Source organism: Myotis daubentonii, chromosome 16 (genome assembly GCF_963259705.1).
Source record: "Myotis daubentonii chromosome 16, mMyoDau2.1, whole genome shotgun sequence".
In the NCBI taxonomy this organism is placed as follows: domain Eukaryota; kingdom Metazoa; phylum Chordata; class Mammalia; order Chiroptera; family Vespertilionidae; genus Myotis; species Myotis daubentonii.
This window is the reverse complement of record NC_081855.1, coordinates 17834589-17852172: the sequence shown is the minus strand read 5'-3', so window position 1 is coordinate 17852172 and position 17584 is coordinate 17834589. Positions and strand designations below refer to the sequence as shown.

Here is a 17584-nt window from a genome sequence, read left to right as displayed (position 1 = left end):
TTGGCATCCAAAACCTCTTAGTATTCCATGTTTGGTAGCAAACGGCACTCAGTATTCCCAATGCCCAGAACGCTCCGCAATTTGGAAGCGCTCTGGCCGCAACCGTCCGCTTGACCGCCGGAAGGGTCTCATGTCCTCGTACTGCGCCGGAATATCGCTTTTTAAGGGTAGGAGTGCGCGGGGAAACGGGCGTCCTCTCTCGGCGTGAACTCCTATGTCCCCCACAGGAGAGATACCACCCGAAAGTACAGCATCTGAGGGGGCAAGTCCGTTCCAATCCCCCGCTACCGGGAGCCCACCTCCAAGGTGACCAGGCGCTCCGCGACCTAGACGCCTTCCCCAAAAACCAGCCGCTGGGGGCTCCTCGTCATGTGATCTGCCAAACCGGCTCACGTGACGTTCCGGCTCCTTCCATTGCAACCTGGAGGGGGGGAGGAACCAAGAAACGTTAGGCACTTGCCCTTCCCATACTCGCGCCCCGGATACATGGGTCGGTGAGGGACTCCGGGGAGCGGCGTGGTGTCCGAGCCGCCTTTGGCCACCAACGCCCGGAGGACAGCCCCAGCCGCCCGGTGTCCTCCGCCCGGCGCCCCCCACCGCGCGCCAAGGTTGGGCCCGAGCCACGCCCCTCGGCCGGCCTCCAGGCTGCAGTCCGCGGCGCGAGCCCCCGAGTCCAGCCGCCTCTCACCGCTCCGGCGCCTCGGGCATTCCCTTCACCGCCTCTCCGCTCGGCCCGGATCTCGGCCACCCCCGACTTCCGTCTTCATGGTGTCGCTTCTGTGCTGTGGGCCCAAGCTGGCCGCCTGCGGCATCGTCCTCAGCGCCTGGGGAGTGATCATGTTGGTGAGGGGCCGGCCTGCGAGGACTGGAGAGGACCTGGGGGCCGGGTGTGGGGGGGCTGGGAGGCTCCAGGCCTTAGAAAGCAGCAGCAGGTGGGGTGTGTGTGTGTGTCGGGGGGGGGTGTCGTCTTTGGGGAACAAGACAGAACTGAGATTGAGAAATAGGGAACTAGAGTGGGGCGGGCCGCGGAGGAGGGAGCTGGGAGGGGAGCCCGGGCTGGTAAATCTGGTAAGAGGAGGACGCGCTGGGCTCCGGAGAGATGCCTAAACCGAATTTCGCTCCCGACGTGTGTAGCTGGGGCCTTGTTTGCCCAGGACTCTGCCCGCCCCACTCCAGGAGGAAATAACACCTGCCGATCCCCCCGGATCCCTTCTGCCCTGTCCCGTGATAATGACGCCTCTGAAGAGGGGAATGGCCCGGGTTGCTGGGTTGCTCACCGTTTCTGCCCTGTCCCCAGCCCAGGCGTCTCTGTCACCGCCTCATGCCCTGTTCCAGGCGACTGAGTGCGACTCTGGCAACAGCTACCTCCATTCCCAGCGCATTCTGTTCATTCCCAACCCCAGGTGTTGTGGCAACATGAGACGTGGAAGGGGTTTAGGGAGCGACCCGCGCAGATGCCTGAGGTCAAAACCTACCCGTTCCGTTTCAGATAATGCTCGGGATCTTTTTTAACGTCCATTCGGCCGTGCTCATTGAGGACGTTCCCTTCACGGAGAAAGATTTTGAGTAAGTGTCGCGTGGGAGAGGCTGGGGGAGGGGGAGAGGGCGGAGCCTGTGGCGGGGGGTTTCAGGAGGCTGGATGCCAGGGGCCCAGTGCCTAGGACAGCGGGTGCGGAGAACTGCCCTCTTTAGCGTACACTTTGCATTGGTCTCGGGAGTCAGGCCTCGGCCGCCATCCTAAACCCGCCACTTTAGTTGTGGCTTCTTGACGTATTTTACCTGACTTTCCTGTGCCTCCGCCCCCCTCTGCAAACGGATGCTGTACTAGAACTCACCCCATAGGGTGAAGAAGACTGAGTTAAGGTAATGCACGTGAAGGCACGTAGAACCCGTGCTAGCACATGGTCAGTGCTCCGTGAGTGTTGGGCCGCTGTTCCTGTTCCTGACACTTCTCTGCCTAATGCCCTCCCCTAGGAATGGCCCCCAGAACATATACGATCTTTACGAGCAAGTCAGCTACAACTGCTTCATCGCTGCGGGCCTTTACCTCCTCCTCGGAGGCTTCTCCTTCTGCCAAGTTCGGCTCAATAAGCGCAAGGAGTACATGGTGCGCTAGAGCGCGGCCGCATTCACCCCCTTCGGCCCCCTCCCTCTTCTATTTAAAGACTCTCCCCGCCCCCGACTGACCCTCATTCCGGGGCCCAGCCCCGGGGGAGGGAGGCTGGGGCTGGCTGTCCCTGTCCCTCCGGCCCCCTCGCCTTTTCCCAAACGACAATAAAGAGAAGCTGCTCTCTTAAGCCTGGAGTCTGTGCTTGGGTCGGGAGAGGCGGGCACTGGGGGCTGGATCCCGGCCTCGGAGTAGGCAGTCCCTACCCCTCGACGGAAGTGTAGTGGAGCCGGACCGGAAGGGGGGCGGTCCCTTCCACTCCCCTCCGCGCGCCGAGGCGGCCGAAGTAACCTGCTGGTGAGGCGCCGAGCGGCCGAGTTCGAGCCAATCAGCTGCGGGGAGGGGCGGGACTTCCTGCGCGGGTCGGAGCGCCGGATCGGCTGGCTCTCGGTGGTCCCGGCTCGCTGGCGGCGGCGGCGGCGGCGTCTCCGTGCCGGAGGCGCACGGACCATGACGTCAGCGTCCACAAAGGTTCGACCTCCCTGGCGGACAGCGCTCCCTGGCGGCCACGGGAGGGCGTCCCCGCCAGTCCGCTCGCGACTCTTCCGCCTGGGGTGGGGTTTGGGGGGCGGGAGGCCGGCGGGAAGCGAGCCTGGGGTGGGGCTAGGGGTCTGGGCGGGACGGCGCGGGGCTGTGCCGCGGCCCCCAGTCATGCTGCCCCACCCGCAGGTCGGAGAGATCTTCTCCGCGGCGGGTGCCGCCTTCACGAAGCTCGGGGAGCTGACGATGCAGCTGCATCCCGTGGCCGACTCTTCCCCCGCGGGGTACGTGAGCCCCGGCCTGGGACGCGGAGGCTGAGTGCGGACGCCAGGACTCGGACACTCTAGGGCAGGGACAGGTGTTCGCTCTAGTGGGCCTTTGTGCGGGGGGACATGCGTGAATGAACGACAGGGGAACCGCAGACCATAGGCCACCACCGCTACCCACCCACCCGGTCTGGGGGATTCCCAGACGGCTGCAGACTGTCCAGGTGTCTGTCAGGCCCCCCTACGCTTTGAGTTGGTTTCAGTGGGCGGTTTACAGCAGCTATTTCACGATAACGGGGAACAGGCTTGCTTGTAATGTGGCGGCTGTTGCAATATGTTTGGGGGTCCTCGGGGTTCCCAAGGCATCTTAAGAGCTTTTTTTTCTTTTTTGAGGAGGATCTCTTTATGGATCTATGGGAGGGGCTCCAGGGATGGGGAGGGGGGGCTGGTTGCTGTGGAATGCATAGCCTGGGGGCTGGCTCCACACCCCTCCTCCTCCCACTATTCCCCTCTCCCCTCTGACAGTGCCAAGTGGACGGAGACGGAGATAGAGATGCTGAGGGCTGCTGTGAAGCGGTTTGGGGACGATCTTAATCACATCAGCTGTGTCATCAAGGAACGGACAGTGTGAGGGAGGGGTGGCTGGTAGAGAAAGAGGGGGGTGGGCAGCTTTTTTCCTCCATACCCACTGTTCCATCTTTCTCAGAACTCCTAGCTCAACATCGTTCCCACTTTGTTGCTAGTTTTCAGTTTTGTTAGCGTCCCCATGAGGACTGGAAGATAAAAGAATTGTCACCATTGGTCAGAAGTTATTCAAACGCTACTGTAATCAGGACCTTCCAAGTTTGCCCGAGACGCCCAGTAATTGAATTTGGTCATGGGAGTTGCCTGATTATTTACACAGGTCTTTTGAGACTCGATTGCTGTGTTTCCAGGGGTACTGTGATTCTGAACTAGTTTATCAGATTCTACCTGTAGATCACTGAGACTTACCTGTTTGCTTTTCACATCCATACTTCTCTCCCAAAAGAGAATTAGGAGATGGGCCCTTCCCACTACTCAGTTGAGGAAATTCACTCATTACACTCGTCTACCCTGAGTGAGTGAAAAGCTTTAGGAAGATGAGACCCTACCAAAGGATTGGGGCCCTAACTTGGATTCTTATCAGATTCTGAAGGGGCTCCCCAGTATCCTTCAGAGTGGCCCATTATCCCTGCCCCACCCCTCCCTTCTCCCCTGAGCCTCTCTGATGATGACTCCCTAACCTCTCTCTTCTCTTCAGGGCTCAGATAAAGGCCACTGTGAAGCGCAAAGTATATGAAGACTCCGGGATCCCCCTTCCATCTGAGTCACCCAAGAAAGGGCTGAAGAAGGTGGCATCAGGTGTCTTGTCGCCTCCTCCAGCTGCCCCTCCACCAAGCAGCTCCAGCGTCCCTGAGGCTGGGGGTCCCCCCATAAAGAAACAGAAGGCTGGTGAGGGCCGTGGAGTTGCTGCCTAGGAGTTAAAATCCCATCTGAGGTTCAGTGAGAGCATTGGGCTTGGGTCAAAGGAGGACAGAGCTCTTCCTCTCCCAGTGAAGGTTCCCAGAGTGGCGGGGGTGGGGGTAGGAGGGAGAGTCAGGGAGCCTAGAACCTAGCTTATGCCCCTCCCAGATGTGACCCTCAGTGCTCTGAACGACTCCGACGCCAACAGTGACCTGGTGGATGTTGAAGGGCTAGGAGAAACTCCTCCATCCAAGAAACTCAACTTCGACCAGGGTAGGAGTCCTTCTCCTCCCACACCAGCTGAGGGGGGTCAGGGAGGAAGTGTCATGTGAATAGGAGGGGCGGGTCTTGGCAGGAGTCCCCTCCCTTATCCAGGGGCTTTGGAAGAGAAGGTTCTCGTACACAGCGCAGGTGCCTGGATCAGTAAAGAGCTGGGAGCGTTGGGGGGGCAGGAATTGCCTCGGAAGCATACTTGGGGCTCGCTCCATCTCCGCCATTTCGCTTCCTGTCCCAGACAGCCTGACCCTGGATTCTGGCCTTCTCGTGACCTCCGCTCAGCCGCCTCTGCTGTCTCGCTGAGCCTTCCACCCCTGACCCCTCTCACTGTTTACCCCGGACCTGTGGATCGCCTGGGACTCTGGGCAAGGCCTGCCCGAGAGAGGGTCAAAGGACTGCTGGGGCTGCCCCCTTGCTGTTGCTGTATAAGCATCTGCCCCAAACCCTTTGATGTGCATCTGATGGACATTTTTATACAGAAAAAAATAAAGACTTCCCTCTCAGCGTGGTTCCTTCATTTGACATTATTGAAGGACAGGACCATTTCCTCTGTCCCTAGCCCCCAGGGACTGGGTCCCTCCTCGGCAGCTCTCACTGCCCTGCCTGGAGCAGCTCAGCCAATATTGGCAGACTCTTCCCAGTGCCAATATTTCTGTGCTGCTAGAGCCAGGGGAGCAGGGTGTGGGGAACAAAGACTCCACTTTGCTCTCTGAAGGCAGAACTGACTCCCAGGGTCCCTAGCAGGCAGTACTCCTGAGACTGCCCTGGGGCGTTTAGAGGGGTTGTTGCCCGTGCTTTCATCACCCCCTTCCCCGGACCCCCACCCCCAACCTCGCAGGAAGGCCCCAGATGTCTGTGTCGCTTCTCCAGGGTGGCCTCCTGGGCTCAGCGGTGCCTCCCCCACCCTCGCTCTAACACCACAGTGTGGTTTGGACGTGGCCACAGTGCCGTACAAACCACAGTGTGCTGCTGGGGCGGGAGCAGGACGGGTGGGTTGAGAGGAGGGGAGAATGAGACAGTGCTGGGAAGACCCCCACTACCAAGAGCAGGGAGAGAAGGTATCAAAGGCAGCAAACATGGCCCCCAAGAATGGTTGGGGGAAACGAAACCAGGGCGAGGAGCTGGGCAGGCAACTGGAGGGAGAGGGGCCTATGGGAGTCTCAGTATAAGAAGACTGGAACCCTCTTCCCTCTGTAGAAACTGCTCGGGGATCCCTAGGGTGGGGTCAGAGGCGGAGGAATGGGAATGACACGGGGGCCAACAAACTCCCGAGTCACAGGGCAGGGACCCAAGGCTTCCTGTGTCCGATCCTCCCTCTCTGGGTCAGAACCCAAGAGAAAGCCAGGAGAGACAGGAGGCCCAGGCCAGCAGGGTTGGAGTTGGCAATCCAGAGGTGGTGGGGCCAGAGCGTGGCTGGGAGAGGGGGGCAGGCAGAGGGGGGCCGGAAGTGGCCCTGGGCCTGGGCTGCCTCAAGATGGAGGCCACAGGCAGGAAATGGAGGCCGGGGGTGGGGGTAGGGGGGGAAGGAGAGCAGCAGGGCCAGGAAGGGGCCATCTGGACCTGGGGGCCAGGTATCCAGCCCCCAGCTCTGCTCCCACACCCCATGGCCCCCCAGGACCCAAGTCCACCCAGCGCAACAGCCCCCACCCCCCGCCCGCCAGGCTCAGGAGTGGGCCCACCCCAGAAAGCCACGTTTCAGCCGAGACGGCCTCCCCACCCCCACCCGAGGCCTTCCCGCAGCCCTTCTCTCCTGTCCAGTATTTGATTTCTTAAAAGCACACCCCAGAAATCAACATCCAAGGGGCAAAATCCCTCCTGCAAATCAAAACAATGTCCTCTAAAACCCCAAAGTTACCCTTCCACCTCCCAGCCCACCCTTCACCACCCTACCTTTCGACACACCCCCCAAAACTCTTAGCAATAAAATGATCTAAGATGGTAGGTGTACGCAGGCTTTTTAGGCCCTGGGGGTGCCAGACCCCTCTGACACCCCTATCTCTCCTGCATCAAATCTTGCCACGGCCTCCTGCTCCTCATCCTACCCCCCAGAGTCCCTCAGCTGAACAGCTGCCCCCAGCTCCCATCCTTGGCAGAGCTTTTGTGGGGGTGAAACAGAAATCAAACACTTTACTAACGGCTGGGGATGTTGGGGCGCCCTCTGGTCTCAGCCTTTGGTTTCCACCTGGGGGACTACACTTTAGGGCCATAAGAGAAAACCTCTCCAATTACCCCCCCAGTTCCAAGACTGACAAAGCCCAACCCCACCCCAGCACGCACCTCCAAACCTCCCCCCCCCCAACCGCCACGTCTCTCCTGAAAACAGGGGACACTTTCCTCCCCACTTACCTCAGCTACTCTCCCCTGAGATCCTGGTCCCCTATTTTGAAGGGAGCAAAATTTGGGGTGCATCCCTCACATTTGGGGTGCAGGAGAAAGGAGCCGCCCCAGTCGCATCGCTGGCCTCCTTCCTCTCGGCTGGCTCAGGGAGTGGGGAGTGCCCTAGGGAGGGGGGGACCCCCACAAGCGAGCTGAGGAGGGGGTTCCTCCACTCCCAGTCAGAACTGGGGACACCCCCCCAAACCCGTCCCAGCCCATCCGTGTCCAACTCGGCGGGAGAGGCAGCTGCAATGCCCCAGTCAGATTCCCCCAACACTACATTCCTCACCCCATCTAGAGGGGTCCCGGGGCCCCCAAAAAATCCCCAAAAAATCCAGGATGTTGGCAGAACGGTCCTGGACTACCTCTCCAAATTTGGGGTCCTCAGATAGCCCCGTTTTTTCAGGAAAATTCTGTCTTTCGCCTGCCTCCCGCCAGCCCTGCTCTGTCCCGATGCCAATTTTGGAAGTCACTCCCTCCTTCCTCCTCCCGGTCTCTCCAGGCCCCCCCGCTCGGGGGCTGGGGTCCAGGACACCTGGCTTCCATACGGGGGGGGGGGGGGGCACTCCTTGAAGGGCTAGGGGCCAGGAGGTCAAGCTCCTAGCCCCAGGCTTAGGGAAGCAGGAAAGCCCGGTCCTCCCTTCCCCTCCCCCCTGGCTGGTCTCCGTGGTGGTTCAGGAAAGCCTGGAGGATTGGAATCTGCCATTGCTGTTGCACAGGCAGTTTTTTTCCCTTGGGTTGTGGGGGTGGGCGGTGGGAGGGAGAGGGGGGAGGAGAGCCGCACAGAGCAGGGACCCAGGCGTGCAGAGCTGGCCTGGCTTGCCCCCGAGCCCCTGCTGCCGTGGGGAACCCCTCCCCCCATCTCACCCACACTCCCAGTTCTCCTTCGGCTTTCTGTTTGGGGCTCTTATCTAGAAAATCAGGGTACAAGAATCACCTCCTTGTACCCAACCACCACCTCTCCTTGCCACAGTTCCAACAGCACTGACCTATTCAGGGGTGTCCACTTTACCACAAGACACCCCATTTTCTCCACCTTCTCCCAAACTGAGGTGTGCGCCCTTAAGAAATTGGGGTTCGGAGTCTAAAATCACCTTTTCTCCCTCAGACCTATTTGGACCACATAGAAATAAGAGGAAATGCATTCCTTCCCAAATTTCTCCCAACAAATCCTGGGCATATTTGGGGTTCACTAAAGAAAGATTTCTAGAATCTGGGGTGCAAAGGAGCTATATATAAGCAAAGGACAACTAAATGTGCTCCACATTAAGTAACACCCCTAATTCAATCTCACCTTATGATCCATCCCTCAGTTTCACCCAAATAGTTGCCAACACCCCCAAATAAGAACACCCCAAAACTTTAATTTCCCACCCTGAGCCCCCAACTTGTTTCTGCCCCTGGATAACGCTCCTTGGCCATCTGTGCACACACAGGAATATCCCCTCTTCAAAGTAAGTTTCCACAACATTCAGATGTATAGCTTTTCTCCCCCTCATGGACCCACAACCATAGAAGGCCTTCAAACATGCTCCCAGGTTCCATTATGTTCCACCGCATAAAAATAAAAGGCTCCAAATTGAATTTCATGTCCCCCCCAAATCTACTCTGAGCCTTGCAACTTTTGTGGCACCCCAAAACATAATGCACCCCCAAATCATCATGAAATCAGATCATCCGTATACACCAATGACTATACATCCCTGAAACAAAACCCTCATTCACTTCTCCAAGAACGCCTAGCACAGTGGTTCTCAACCTTCCGAATGCCGCGACCCATTAATACAGTTCCTCATGTTGTGGTGACCCCCAATTTCATTGTTACAAATTGAACATAATTAAAGCATAGTGATTAATCACAAAAACAATATGTAATTATATGTGTGTTTTCCGATGGTCTTAGGCGACCCCTGTGAAAGGGTCCTTCAACCCCCAAAGGGGTGGCGACCCATAGGTTGAGAACCGCTGGCCTAGCAGGTTCTGATATTCCAAGACGACAATCTCCAAATTGTGGGTGTCAGAACTTCCAGAACTAAAGCAGCTTCAAAATCAGCTTCATGCCTCCAATGTACCATTTGCCCGCAAGCCTGAATGCAGCTCAAAGTGCCCAGAATAATCAAACTAACTCAACACCCCATAATAAGCATGCATCCCACAACTGGCCAGATAAAACCAACTCAACTCCACCCTGATACCAAAGGGAGCCCCTAACCAACTCCCACCTCCGCACCGGTCAGAGATCAAAGTAACCATCACACCAAAAGCCACCAGATGGTCCCCAGTCCTAGTGATCCCCATTCCCAGTGTTTCCACAGTTCCGTGCATGCCCCCCCAAAAAAATACCCTCACATCTGAAGGGAAGGGCCCCAGGCCTGGATATGCAATTTCCTGGGCGATGGGAGACTCCTGAGCCCAAATCCAAGTCCTGCTTTGCAGCTGGCTTCCCTTCTCCAAGTGAACCTTGTCGCCTGCAAACCAGCATCTCCTCAAACAAAATAGGAGGGTTTCATCTGTGCTGTCTCTCAGGTCAGGGACTTAAAATTAGTTATCAGGCCCCTCCTGCCTTCTCTTCTTTCACCTGGGACGGCCCTGTGTTCCCTTCTCTTTGTTTACCCTATCCACCTCTCATATTCATGTGCACTAAAAACTCACCTCGAAGGCAGATTATAGCATCTAATTAGAAAGGAAACCCCTGTGCTCCCGGGGCTCAGACCCGCCCCCTCCCCCCAACACACACACTCCTTGTCCCACCCATTTCCCTTGCTCCCAAAGCCGTCGGATTTCTCACCCCGGGTAGGAACCCCAGCCTCGGAGGAAAGTCACTTCTGTCGCCTAACTCTCCCTCCCTCTGTCCAACCCTTCCTCGTTCCCTCCTAGGAGACAGAAGGACAAAATAAACCAGCGCAAAGGGGACGAGGTCGAAGGTTCCCGCCGTTCAGACGGAATTGATCCTGAACCCCTGTCAGAGTGGCCCCCCCCCACACCGCCCCCGCACCCCCGCACCCCCCCCCCCCGCACCCCAAGCCGGGTGCAGACGGACCAGCGAGGCGAAGCCAGTGCGCGCCCGCCCCCTCGTGGAAGGAGCCGAGCATTGCGCGCCCGAGAGCTCTGCCGCCTGCCGCGCTGCACCCGGCGCCAGCCTCCAGCGGAGCCGACCGGCCGGTGCCCGCGGCCCTAGCGGGCTGGGGCTGGGGCGGGCGCGCGGGCTTGGGGCGGGAGCCTCTCTCTCCCCGGGTCCCTAAAAGGGTTCCGAAGGGAGTCGGGAGCGAGAGTCCGGACGCCTGGGTCTCCTGAGCGCCTCTCGGCGCCCACCCGGGACTTTCCCCACCTCCTCGAGGGGAAGCAGCTGGAGGAGCCGTCCGGTCGCAGGACAATGGAAGGAAACGCACTAGAAATCATATCCGCCCTTTCCCTGCCCCGCCCGGCCCGCGTGCCCCCGTGGGTAGGCCCGCTGGAGGAACGCGTCATCCACACCCCCCCATCCGCCGTCTGGGACCCCGCTCTCGCCTCCCCAAACCTGGCGCCTCGTGGGACGGTCCTTTACGCCCCGGAACCGTACCCTGGACAGGGGGCCTCGCTGTGTCCACGCTCCTGTGACAGGCTCCTGGCACCCCTTCTTCCAAAAGCCCACCCACCCACCTTCGCGGTGCCAGCTCCCCTACCCCCACAACCCAGTCACCCCTACGTCCACTCCCGAGATCGCCAGCCCTCTCCCCAGTTTGAACGCCCCGTCCTCGGTGACCCAAGACCCCTTAGGTGACGACCACCCCGTGCCTCCGAGGCCCGCCCTGGAGCCGGAGACCCCGCCCCGGCCTCGCCATCTGGAGGGCGACGGAGGAAGGAAGGATACGGACCCAGGCGTTCACCCCACCTCCACCCCCCGCCCCCGACATCCCGGCCAGATAAAGGAGCCGAGGCCAAAAGGGGAGCGCGGCCCCACCCCCCGGAGAAGAGGAGCGGCAGCCCCTGCAGGACGGGGGTAAGGACTCAGGGTCCACGAAAAGGGCTGGTTTATGTTGATGGTCGGGAGGCTGGGGCCCCAAACGTGGACTAAGCCAGGGACCGGGACTAGACGGTAGTAGACTTCGTGGTTCGAGGGAGGGGACTTCGATGGGGATTTGGTGTGTGGACCGCAAAGCGCCTGGGGGGTGTCAGGCAGGGTGAGCACCTGAGACCGAGGGCGCGGAGAAGCCGAAGGGAGGGGAGTGGGGAATTGGGGGGGGGGGGAGCGCTGGAAGGGCACGAGGCGTCCAACCAGGGGCGTGGCGCGCCGGGGTCCCCACGCTCGCCATCGACCCCGTGGGCACCTTCAAGTGTAGAGGAGCGACGCGAGCCAATGGTGTGGCCGCGGGCAGAAGGCACGGGATGAATTAAGCCGGGCCGGGGGCTTGGCGCGAGGTGAGCCTCCGGAGGAGGCCAACCGCGGGAGGGAGGGAGGGAAGGAGGGAGGGAGGGCGCCTTAGGACCGCCTGGATGCCCCGGCTCCCGCAGGCCTGGCCGCGATGGGATCCGCCGCGGCCCCGGAGCGGGCGCTGGGCTACGTCCGCGAGTTCACGCGCCACTCCTCCGACGTGCTCGGCAACCTCAACGAGCTGCGCCTGCGCGGGATCCTCACCGACGTCACGCTGCTGGTTGGCGGGCAACCCCTTCGAGCACACAAGGCGGTGCTCATCGCCTGCAGGTTCGAGGGGAGCCTCTGGGGATGCAATGGGACCCAATGGGGAAGGGGCGGAGGCATCAGGTCTTGGGGAGGAAATCGGGAGCCAAGCCCGCCAGAGGCAGGGGGCGGGGCGTCCTGGAATTGGGGGCGGGGCGACAGGGAAGGGGCGGGACTCTCTACGGGGCGTGGCTTTCTGTAGCGGTTCCCTGGCCCCCGAACATGACTGATCTGCCCTTTCCCCAGCGGCTTCTTCTACTCAATCTTCCGAGGCCGTGCAGGAGTCGGGGTGGATGTGCTCTCCCTGCCCGGGGGCCCCGAAGCCGGAGGCTTCGCTCCTCTTCTGGACTTTATGTACACGTCGCGCCTGCGCCTCTCTCCGGCCACTGCACCAGCGGTTCTCGCGGCTGCCACCTATTTGCAGATGGATCATGTGGTCCAGGCGTGCCACCGCTTCATTCAGGCCAGGTGAGCAGCCCACTCGGTGTTCTCCGTGGAGGTGGTGGTTGGGACCCCAGGTGTCAGGGGCAGAAGCCACGATTAGAAGATAGCACTAATGTCCACCGCACTTTTCCCAGCTACGAACCTCTGGGCATCTCCCTGCGGCCCCTGGAGGCAGAGCCCCCCACGCCCCCAACGGCCCGTCCACCAGGCAGTCCCAGGTGCTCCGAAGGGCACCCAGACCCACCTACTGAGTCTCGCAGCTGCAGTCAAGGCCTCCCCAGTCCAGGCAGCCCCGACCCCAAGGCCTGCAACTGGAAAAAATACAAGTTCATCGTGCTAAACTCTCAGGCCTCCCAAGCAGGGAGCCTGGTTGGGGAGAGGAGTTCTGGTCAACTTTGCCCCCAAGCTGGGCTCCCCAGTGGAGATGAGGCTTCCAGCAGCAGCAGTGGCAGCGAAGAAGGACCCATTCCCGGTCCCCAGAGCAGGTACAGAAACTGGAACCCCAAGAATTCATCGCGGCTAGCCTCAGCTAGGAGGCTGAGAGCCATGGGCCTGGGCGGTGAGGAGCAGGGAGTGAGTGGGTGGGTTCCAGGGACACCAGCCCGCCTTAGGAAGTTGGCCAGAGGCCAGGCTTCCTCAGTGTGGCGGGTCTCTAGCAGCACAATTGATGTGGCTCATTGGTCAGCACTGGCTCATTTCCACAGGGTAGGCCTTTGGCTCCAAGTTCTCTAGCAGAGAAGCTCCCCGCCACGTAATCTCTCCTAACCTTTACTCTACCTAGGCTCTCTCCAACTGCTGTACAGTTCAAATGTGGGGCTCCAGTTCATACCCCCCATCTCACACCCCGGGCCCAAGAAGCCACTGCGTCATCTCCCTCTGGGCGGGCTCGTCCACCACCAGGTGAGAGCTCCTCCTTTTACTTCCTTCTGGGCTTTTGTCCTTGTGGCCGCTCAAAGCCAGTTTGGGCCAAAAGTCCTCGGGAAAAGACCTATTCCAAGTACATACTGCACATTAGAATCACCTACAGAGCTTTTTAAAATCTCATTGCCCCGGTCACACCCCATACATCAAAATGTGTAGATGTGGGAACCAGACATCTGTATTTTCAAAGCTTCCAATGAGGAGTAGTGTTTGGGCACTTCTGGCCCATTCCCATCCAGGGCTGAGTGGCCAGCCCAGAGCTCGGCAGGGCCGTTCTGGCAAGGTGGCATCCAGCAGTGCCAGTACAGAGAGAGAAAGAGACACCTCTACCCGCTAGTATGGGCCTCCACCGACCATCACTGCTATTGAGGGGAGATTAGCAGAGTACCCTGGAGACAGGCAGACATGGAGCCAGATCTTGGCTTCCCTTCTTGCTAACCCTGTGACCTCGAGCAAGTCAAATGAGCCCCAGAAGTCTTACAGTAAATTGGGAAAAAGAAAACCTATTACTGTGTGGTTTGAGAATTCCCTGATGTTGTTGTCATTACCCATCCCCACCTCCACCCCCCCTTCCCAGGAAGTGAATTTTTCAGCTGCCAGAACTGTGAAGCTGTGGCTGGGTGCTCATCGGGGCTGGACCCCTTGGCTCCTGGGGATGAGGACAAGCCCTACAAGTGTCAGCTCTGCCGGTCTGCCTTCCGCTACAAGGGCAACCTGGCCAGTCACCGCACGGTGCACACAGGTAGGGGAGGAACAGAGAGGAGACGCCCCTGGCCTTCCTGCCCACAGGTGTCCTAGGGCGGAGTCCCCGACCTCTCCTTCTCCCTGCCTCCAGGGGAAAAGCCCTACCACTGCTCCATCTGCGGGGCCCGCTTTAACCGGCCGGCCAACCTGAAAACGCACAGCCGCATCCATTCGGGAGAGAAGCCCTACAAGTGTGAGACGTGTGGCTCCCGCTTTGTACAGGTACAGAGCGGGCCTCAGAACTGGCTTAAAGACAACTTTGCAAGAGGACAGCCGGGGCCCTCTGGGGAGGGTTCTTTCTGTCTTTCCCAGAGGCCTAGTCTGAGGTCACCTCCCCTCCCAGGTAGCACATCTGCGCGCGCACGTGCTGATCCACACCGGGGAGAAGCCCTATCCTTGCCCCACGTGCGGGACTCGCTTCCGGCACCTACAGACCCTCAAAAGCCATGTTCGCATCCACACGGGGGAGAAGCCTTACCACGTGAGTACCTGGCCCAAAGCCTTACACCACTTACCTCCCGTTTCCCTAGGGACTGGGCTCCGAGAGGAACGAGAGGAGCAGGGCCCAGAGAGGAGCAGGGCCCAGCGGGGCCCTAGAACTCTTCCAACTGGGCGGAGTCCTGGGAGAGACCCTTTGTGCAAGGGGTGGGGCCTAGGGTAGGCATGTGAGTAAGGGGGGAAGATGGGGGTAGGGATGGGCAGGTACAGAAGGTAGGCTCCTTGGCTGGACACTGGCTCCTGAAGAGGAACTAAGGGACGGAAAATCCTTTGCTGAAGAGGGGGGAGCCATCTCCTTGGCCTCTCCCTGAGGATTTGGGAGGGCGAGGACAGAAGAGTTTCTCTTGGCCTGAGAGCTAACAGTTCTCTCTCGCTCAGCACCTAAAAGGTGCTTGCGGATGATGGGGAGGGGGACCTGACCGGCTGTCTTCCTCCCCACCCCACAGTGCGACCCCTGTGGCCTGCATTTCCGGCACAAGAGTCAACTGCGGCTGCATCTGCGCCAGAAACACGGAGCTGCTACCAACACCAAAGTGCACTACCACATTCTGGGGGGGCCCTAGCCGAGCGACAGCCCGGCCCCAGTCACTTTCTGGAAGCCAGGGAAGCTGCTGGCCCACCCCTGGCTTCTCTGTCAGATTTGGGCATGGAGGGTGCAAGGCCCCTCCGTTCTCAGAAACTGCCTCCACCTTCATTTCTCACTGGGGAGAGCAGGGGTGGCAGATCAGGATTCGATCTGCCTCTGTTTTGCTGGTCAAAACCTCTTCCCCACAATCGATTGTTTCTGAGGAGAGAGCAAGCTAGGAACTGGGGAGGGAAAAGGCTGGAGGCCTGGTTTTCGTAAGGGAACAGTCCTCCACCTGCAATCCCCATCTCATTCGGTTTATCTGTAAATATAATTTATTGAGGCCTTTGGTGGCACCCGGGCCTTCATTCTATCGCATTTCCTAGCTCCCTCCTCCTAGTGTGATCGGTGACCTGAGACACAGACTGTGAGGTCACAGCTCTGCTGGCAGAGATGAGCACTTGGCTTGAGTGTTTTATGTTATTGTTGCCATAACTTCTAACTTTAGAATTGTTCTTTCTCCTATTTTTTTGCTTGTTGGCTTGTTTAAAATGGAGAAAGGGGTTCTCTGTGTCCTGCCCCTCCGATTCTAGGTCTGGAACCTCTATTTGTCCGAGGGCAGCTCTGGGAACATGTGGGTTTGTGGAACTGGGTCAGGAACCCTCTCTGGATTCTGGATATTCTAGGTTCTCTAGCAGGCTAGAACTGGATAGACGTTTCTCTGTTCTTCAAGGGCTATGGGACCTTTAAGGTGAGCCTGAAATGCAGGTAATAAATGCCTCCGGAGGGCTGTGGGTGTGGGGCTTTGTCAGTCTTGGAACTGGGGGGATGGTTGGAGAGGCTTTTTCTTAGATACCTAACTGTCCCATTCACCGGCTCCCCTGGGTGTGCCTCGGCTGTGTCTGTCATGATAGAGCTCACAACCCTCCCACAAGGGCCTGTTGTCAGCACTGAGTTCTGAAATTCCTTATTAGAGATGATGCCGCCTTTTCTGACTCTGCCCCACCCCTAAGAATGTTATGACCTACGGGAGAGTTATGAAACTCTTCATCTTAAACTCTTTATCTTGACCAGTCCTTTGATGCTAAGGCATCTGGGCTTGAATGTCTCTTGGGGTTCTCTCTACCTGAGACAAACTCCTTCTTCCCTCAGTGGGTTTTTGGACATGTTCTGGCAAATGTCCAAATTCCAGAAATTTCTTTGCCTCTAGAAGCCACAGGTGCTTGGTAACTTTCTTATCTTAGAAAAGCTGGGTCTGTGACCTGGTCTTCCCATCACTGTATTCCTGTCCGGAACAGTGAATGCACTAGGACCTTCCACGGGGAGAGTAAAGGGGCTGAGTTCCGTTTGGGGTTTGATATAGTTTGGGATTATGATTGGGATTATTGTTGGGGTTAGAGGTTTAGAAGATTTAAAAGATTGACTGACTGACTGATGGGCCTTCTAGTGGACCAAATATCCAGGTAGAATTTAGAGGCTGGTTGAGGGCTACAGTTTCTGGTGTAGGCCAAGGAGGTAGAAAGTTAGGAATGGGGGTGCCTCTTAACTGGGCAGAAGGTCTGGAATGTTAGACGATGCTGTGAAGCCTTGACTTACAGTCCCACCCCTTTTGCCATGGAGCCTATTTGGCTATGGGGCGTGGGGATGAGAGGAAGAAGAGCTTTGAATTTGTGGGGTAGAGCTTCCTCAGGATAGGTCAGTACTAGTGGTTGTCATTTGGAAACTGGTGAGAAAGCTACTCTTTACCCTCTTACTCCTCACTGCAGACTTGCAGGAAGAGAGCGGAAGAGAGATGCGAGGAGGAACCATGGTTTTTATTTTATTTTGTTTTTCAGCAGACTGGATGGGCAGGTGGAGAGTGCCTAGGGTGGAGATGTTAGATCTTGCAAGATCAGAACCATGGAATAAAGAAGCCTGTCTGTGCTGCCTGCTGTGTGCTGGGGTTCTTGCCTGGGGAGCCTGGGGACTGCGGAAAGCTGGGGAAAGCGGGTTCTTCCCGCTGGGGACCATCTGGCCATTGTGTGCCCATCCCACCAGACATTTCAAATGGCCCGTGTTCTCCCCTCCCCTGCCCTTTCCTTCTGGCTCATGGTGCAGGAACCAGTGACTTCATGAAGTGCTCCGGAGCCACCTGCATCCTGCTGCTCTGAAGTCACTTCCTGCCTGAAGTGTGGAGGCGGCAGGGAGAAACCAGGAAGCCACTAATAATACCAGGACACTGGGGGAATGCATCTGTGCTGGGACACCCCTAGCACCACTATCACCAAAAAAAAAAAAGGGTAGGGGTTGGGTCCCCCGAGGACAACAGGGGCTGTGTGGTTAGAAACATGCCAACTCCACCCCTCCCCCAGCAATGGTGTCTTGGAATTTATCCATCTCCCACCTGTCCCCTGTCCTGTGTGTGTTCTGGGTGCCCAGCTCTGTTCTGCCCTGTGGGTAGAAGGTAGGAGGTCACTAATTCTGAGAAGTTACCTTCCTTTTGGACTTAAATTACTCATCTGTGAAATAAGTCTATTAACATGGTCTCTGCAGCTGCTTCCAACCTTTACAGTTTGTGGTTGTGTTTTTTGGTCTTTTATAAAACCCATGACCTGGATTATTTTATTAAAAAGCAAAAAGTGAAACTTAGAAACTAAAACCTCTCTTCTCCCGCTAGTGTATCCCCTGTTGAAAAGGAGACCAGCTAATATTCTTGCTACGTGTCA

The 17584-nt window shown here is 58.2% G+C and overlaps 3 protein-coding genes and 1 long non-coding RNA gene across 8 annotated transcripts; 3 read left to right on the top strand and 1 right to left on the bottom strand.

Moving 5' to 3' along the window:
• The first annotated feature begins 632 nt into the window (after positions 1-632).
• On the top strand, positions 633-2295 carry RNASEK (ribonuclease K). The gene is made up of 3 exons (XM_059668907.1): positions 633-843; positions 1490-1566; positions 1975-2295. Exons 1-3 carry the CDS (start codon positions 766-768, stop codon positions 2114-2116), a joined length of 297 nt encoding a protein of 98 aa, XP_059524890.1. The 5' UTR covers positions 633-765; the 3' UTR covers positions 2117-2295.
• A 209-nt stretch (positions 2296-2504) lies between these two features.
• C16H17orf49 (chromosome 16 C17orf49 homolog) lies at positions 2505-5177 on the top strand. 4 transcript variants are annotated; one of them, XM_059668902.1, is made up of 6 exons: positions 2505-2638; positions 2837-2931; positions 3439-3540; positions 4196-4386; positions 4567-4671; positions 4917-5177. In XM_059668902.1, exons 1-6 carry the CDS (start codon positions 2618-2620, stop codon positions 4919-4921), a joined length of 519 nt encoding a protein of 172 aa, XP_059524885.1. In that variant the 5' UTR covers positions 2505-2617; the 3' UTR covers positions 4922-5177. The 4 variants fall into 4 exon arrangements, with proteins under 4 accessions (XP_059524885.1, XP_059524884.1, XP_059524886.1 ...); XM_059668901.1 differs by having other exon boundaries at positions 4913-5177; XM_059668903.1 differs by lacking the exon at positions 3439-3540 and having other exon boundaries at positions 4913-5177.
• Positions 3483-7286, bottom strand: LOC132218134 (uncharacterized). The gene is made up of 2 exons (XR_009449082.1): positions 7021-7286; positions 3483-3686 (listed from the first exon to the last, which is right to left on the bottom strand). It is a non-coding gene; the product is annotated as an uncharacterized LOC132218134 (long non-coding RNA).
• A 3276-nt stretch (positions 7287-10562) lies between these two features.
• Positions 10563-16807, top strand: BCL6B (BCL6B transcription repressor). 2 transcript variants are annotated; one of them, XM_059668865.1, is made up of 9 exons: positions 10563-11029; positions 11542-11731; positions 11954-12175; positions 12286-12636; positions 12933-13051; positions 13650-13814; positions 13908-14038; positions 14160-14297; positions 14761-16807. In XM_059668865.1, exons 2-9 carry the CDS (start codon positions 11553-11555, stop codon positions 14875-14877), a joined length of 1422 nt encoding a protein of 473 aa, XP_059524848.1. In that variant the 5' UTR covers positions 10563-11029; positions 11542-11552; the 3' UTR covers positions 14878-16807. The 2 variants fall into 2 exon arrangements, with proteins under 2 accessions (XP_059524848.1, XP_059524849.1); XM_059668866.1 differs by lacking the exon at positions 10563-11029 and adding an exon at positions 11293-11448.
• Positions 16808-17584: the final 777 nt, after the last annotated feature.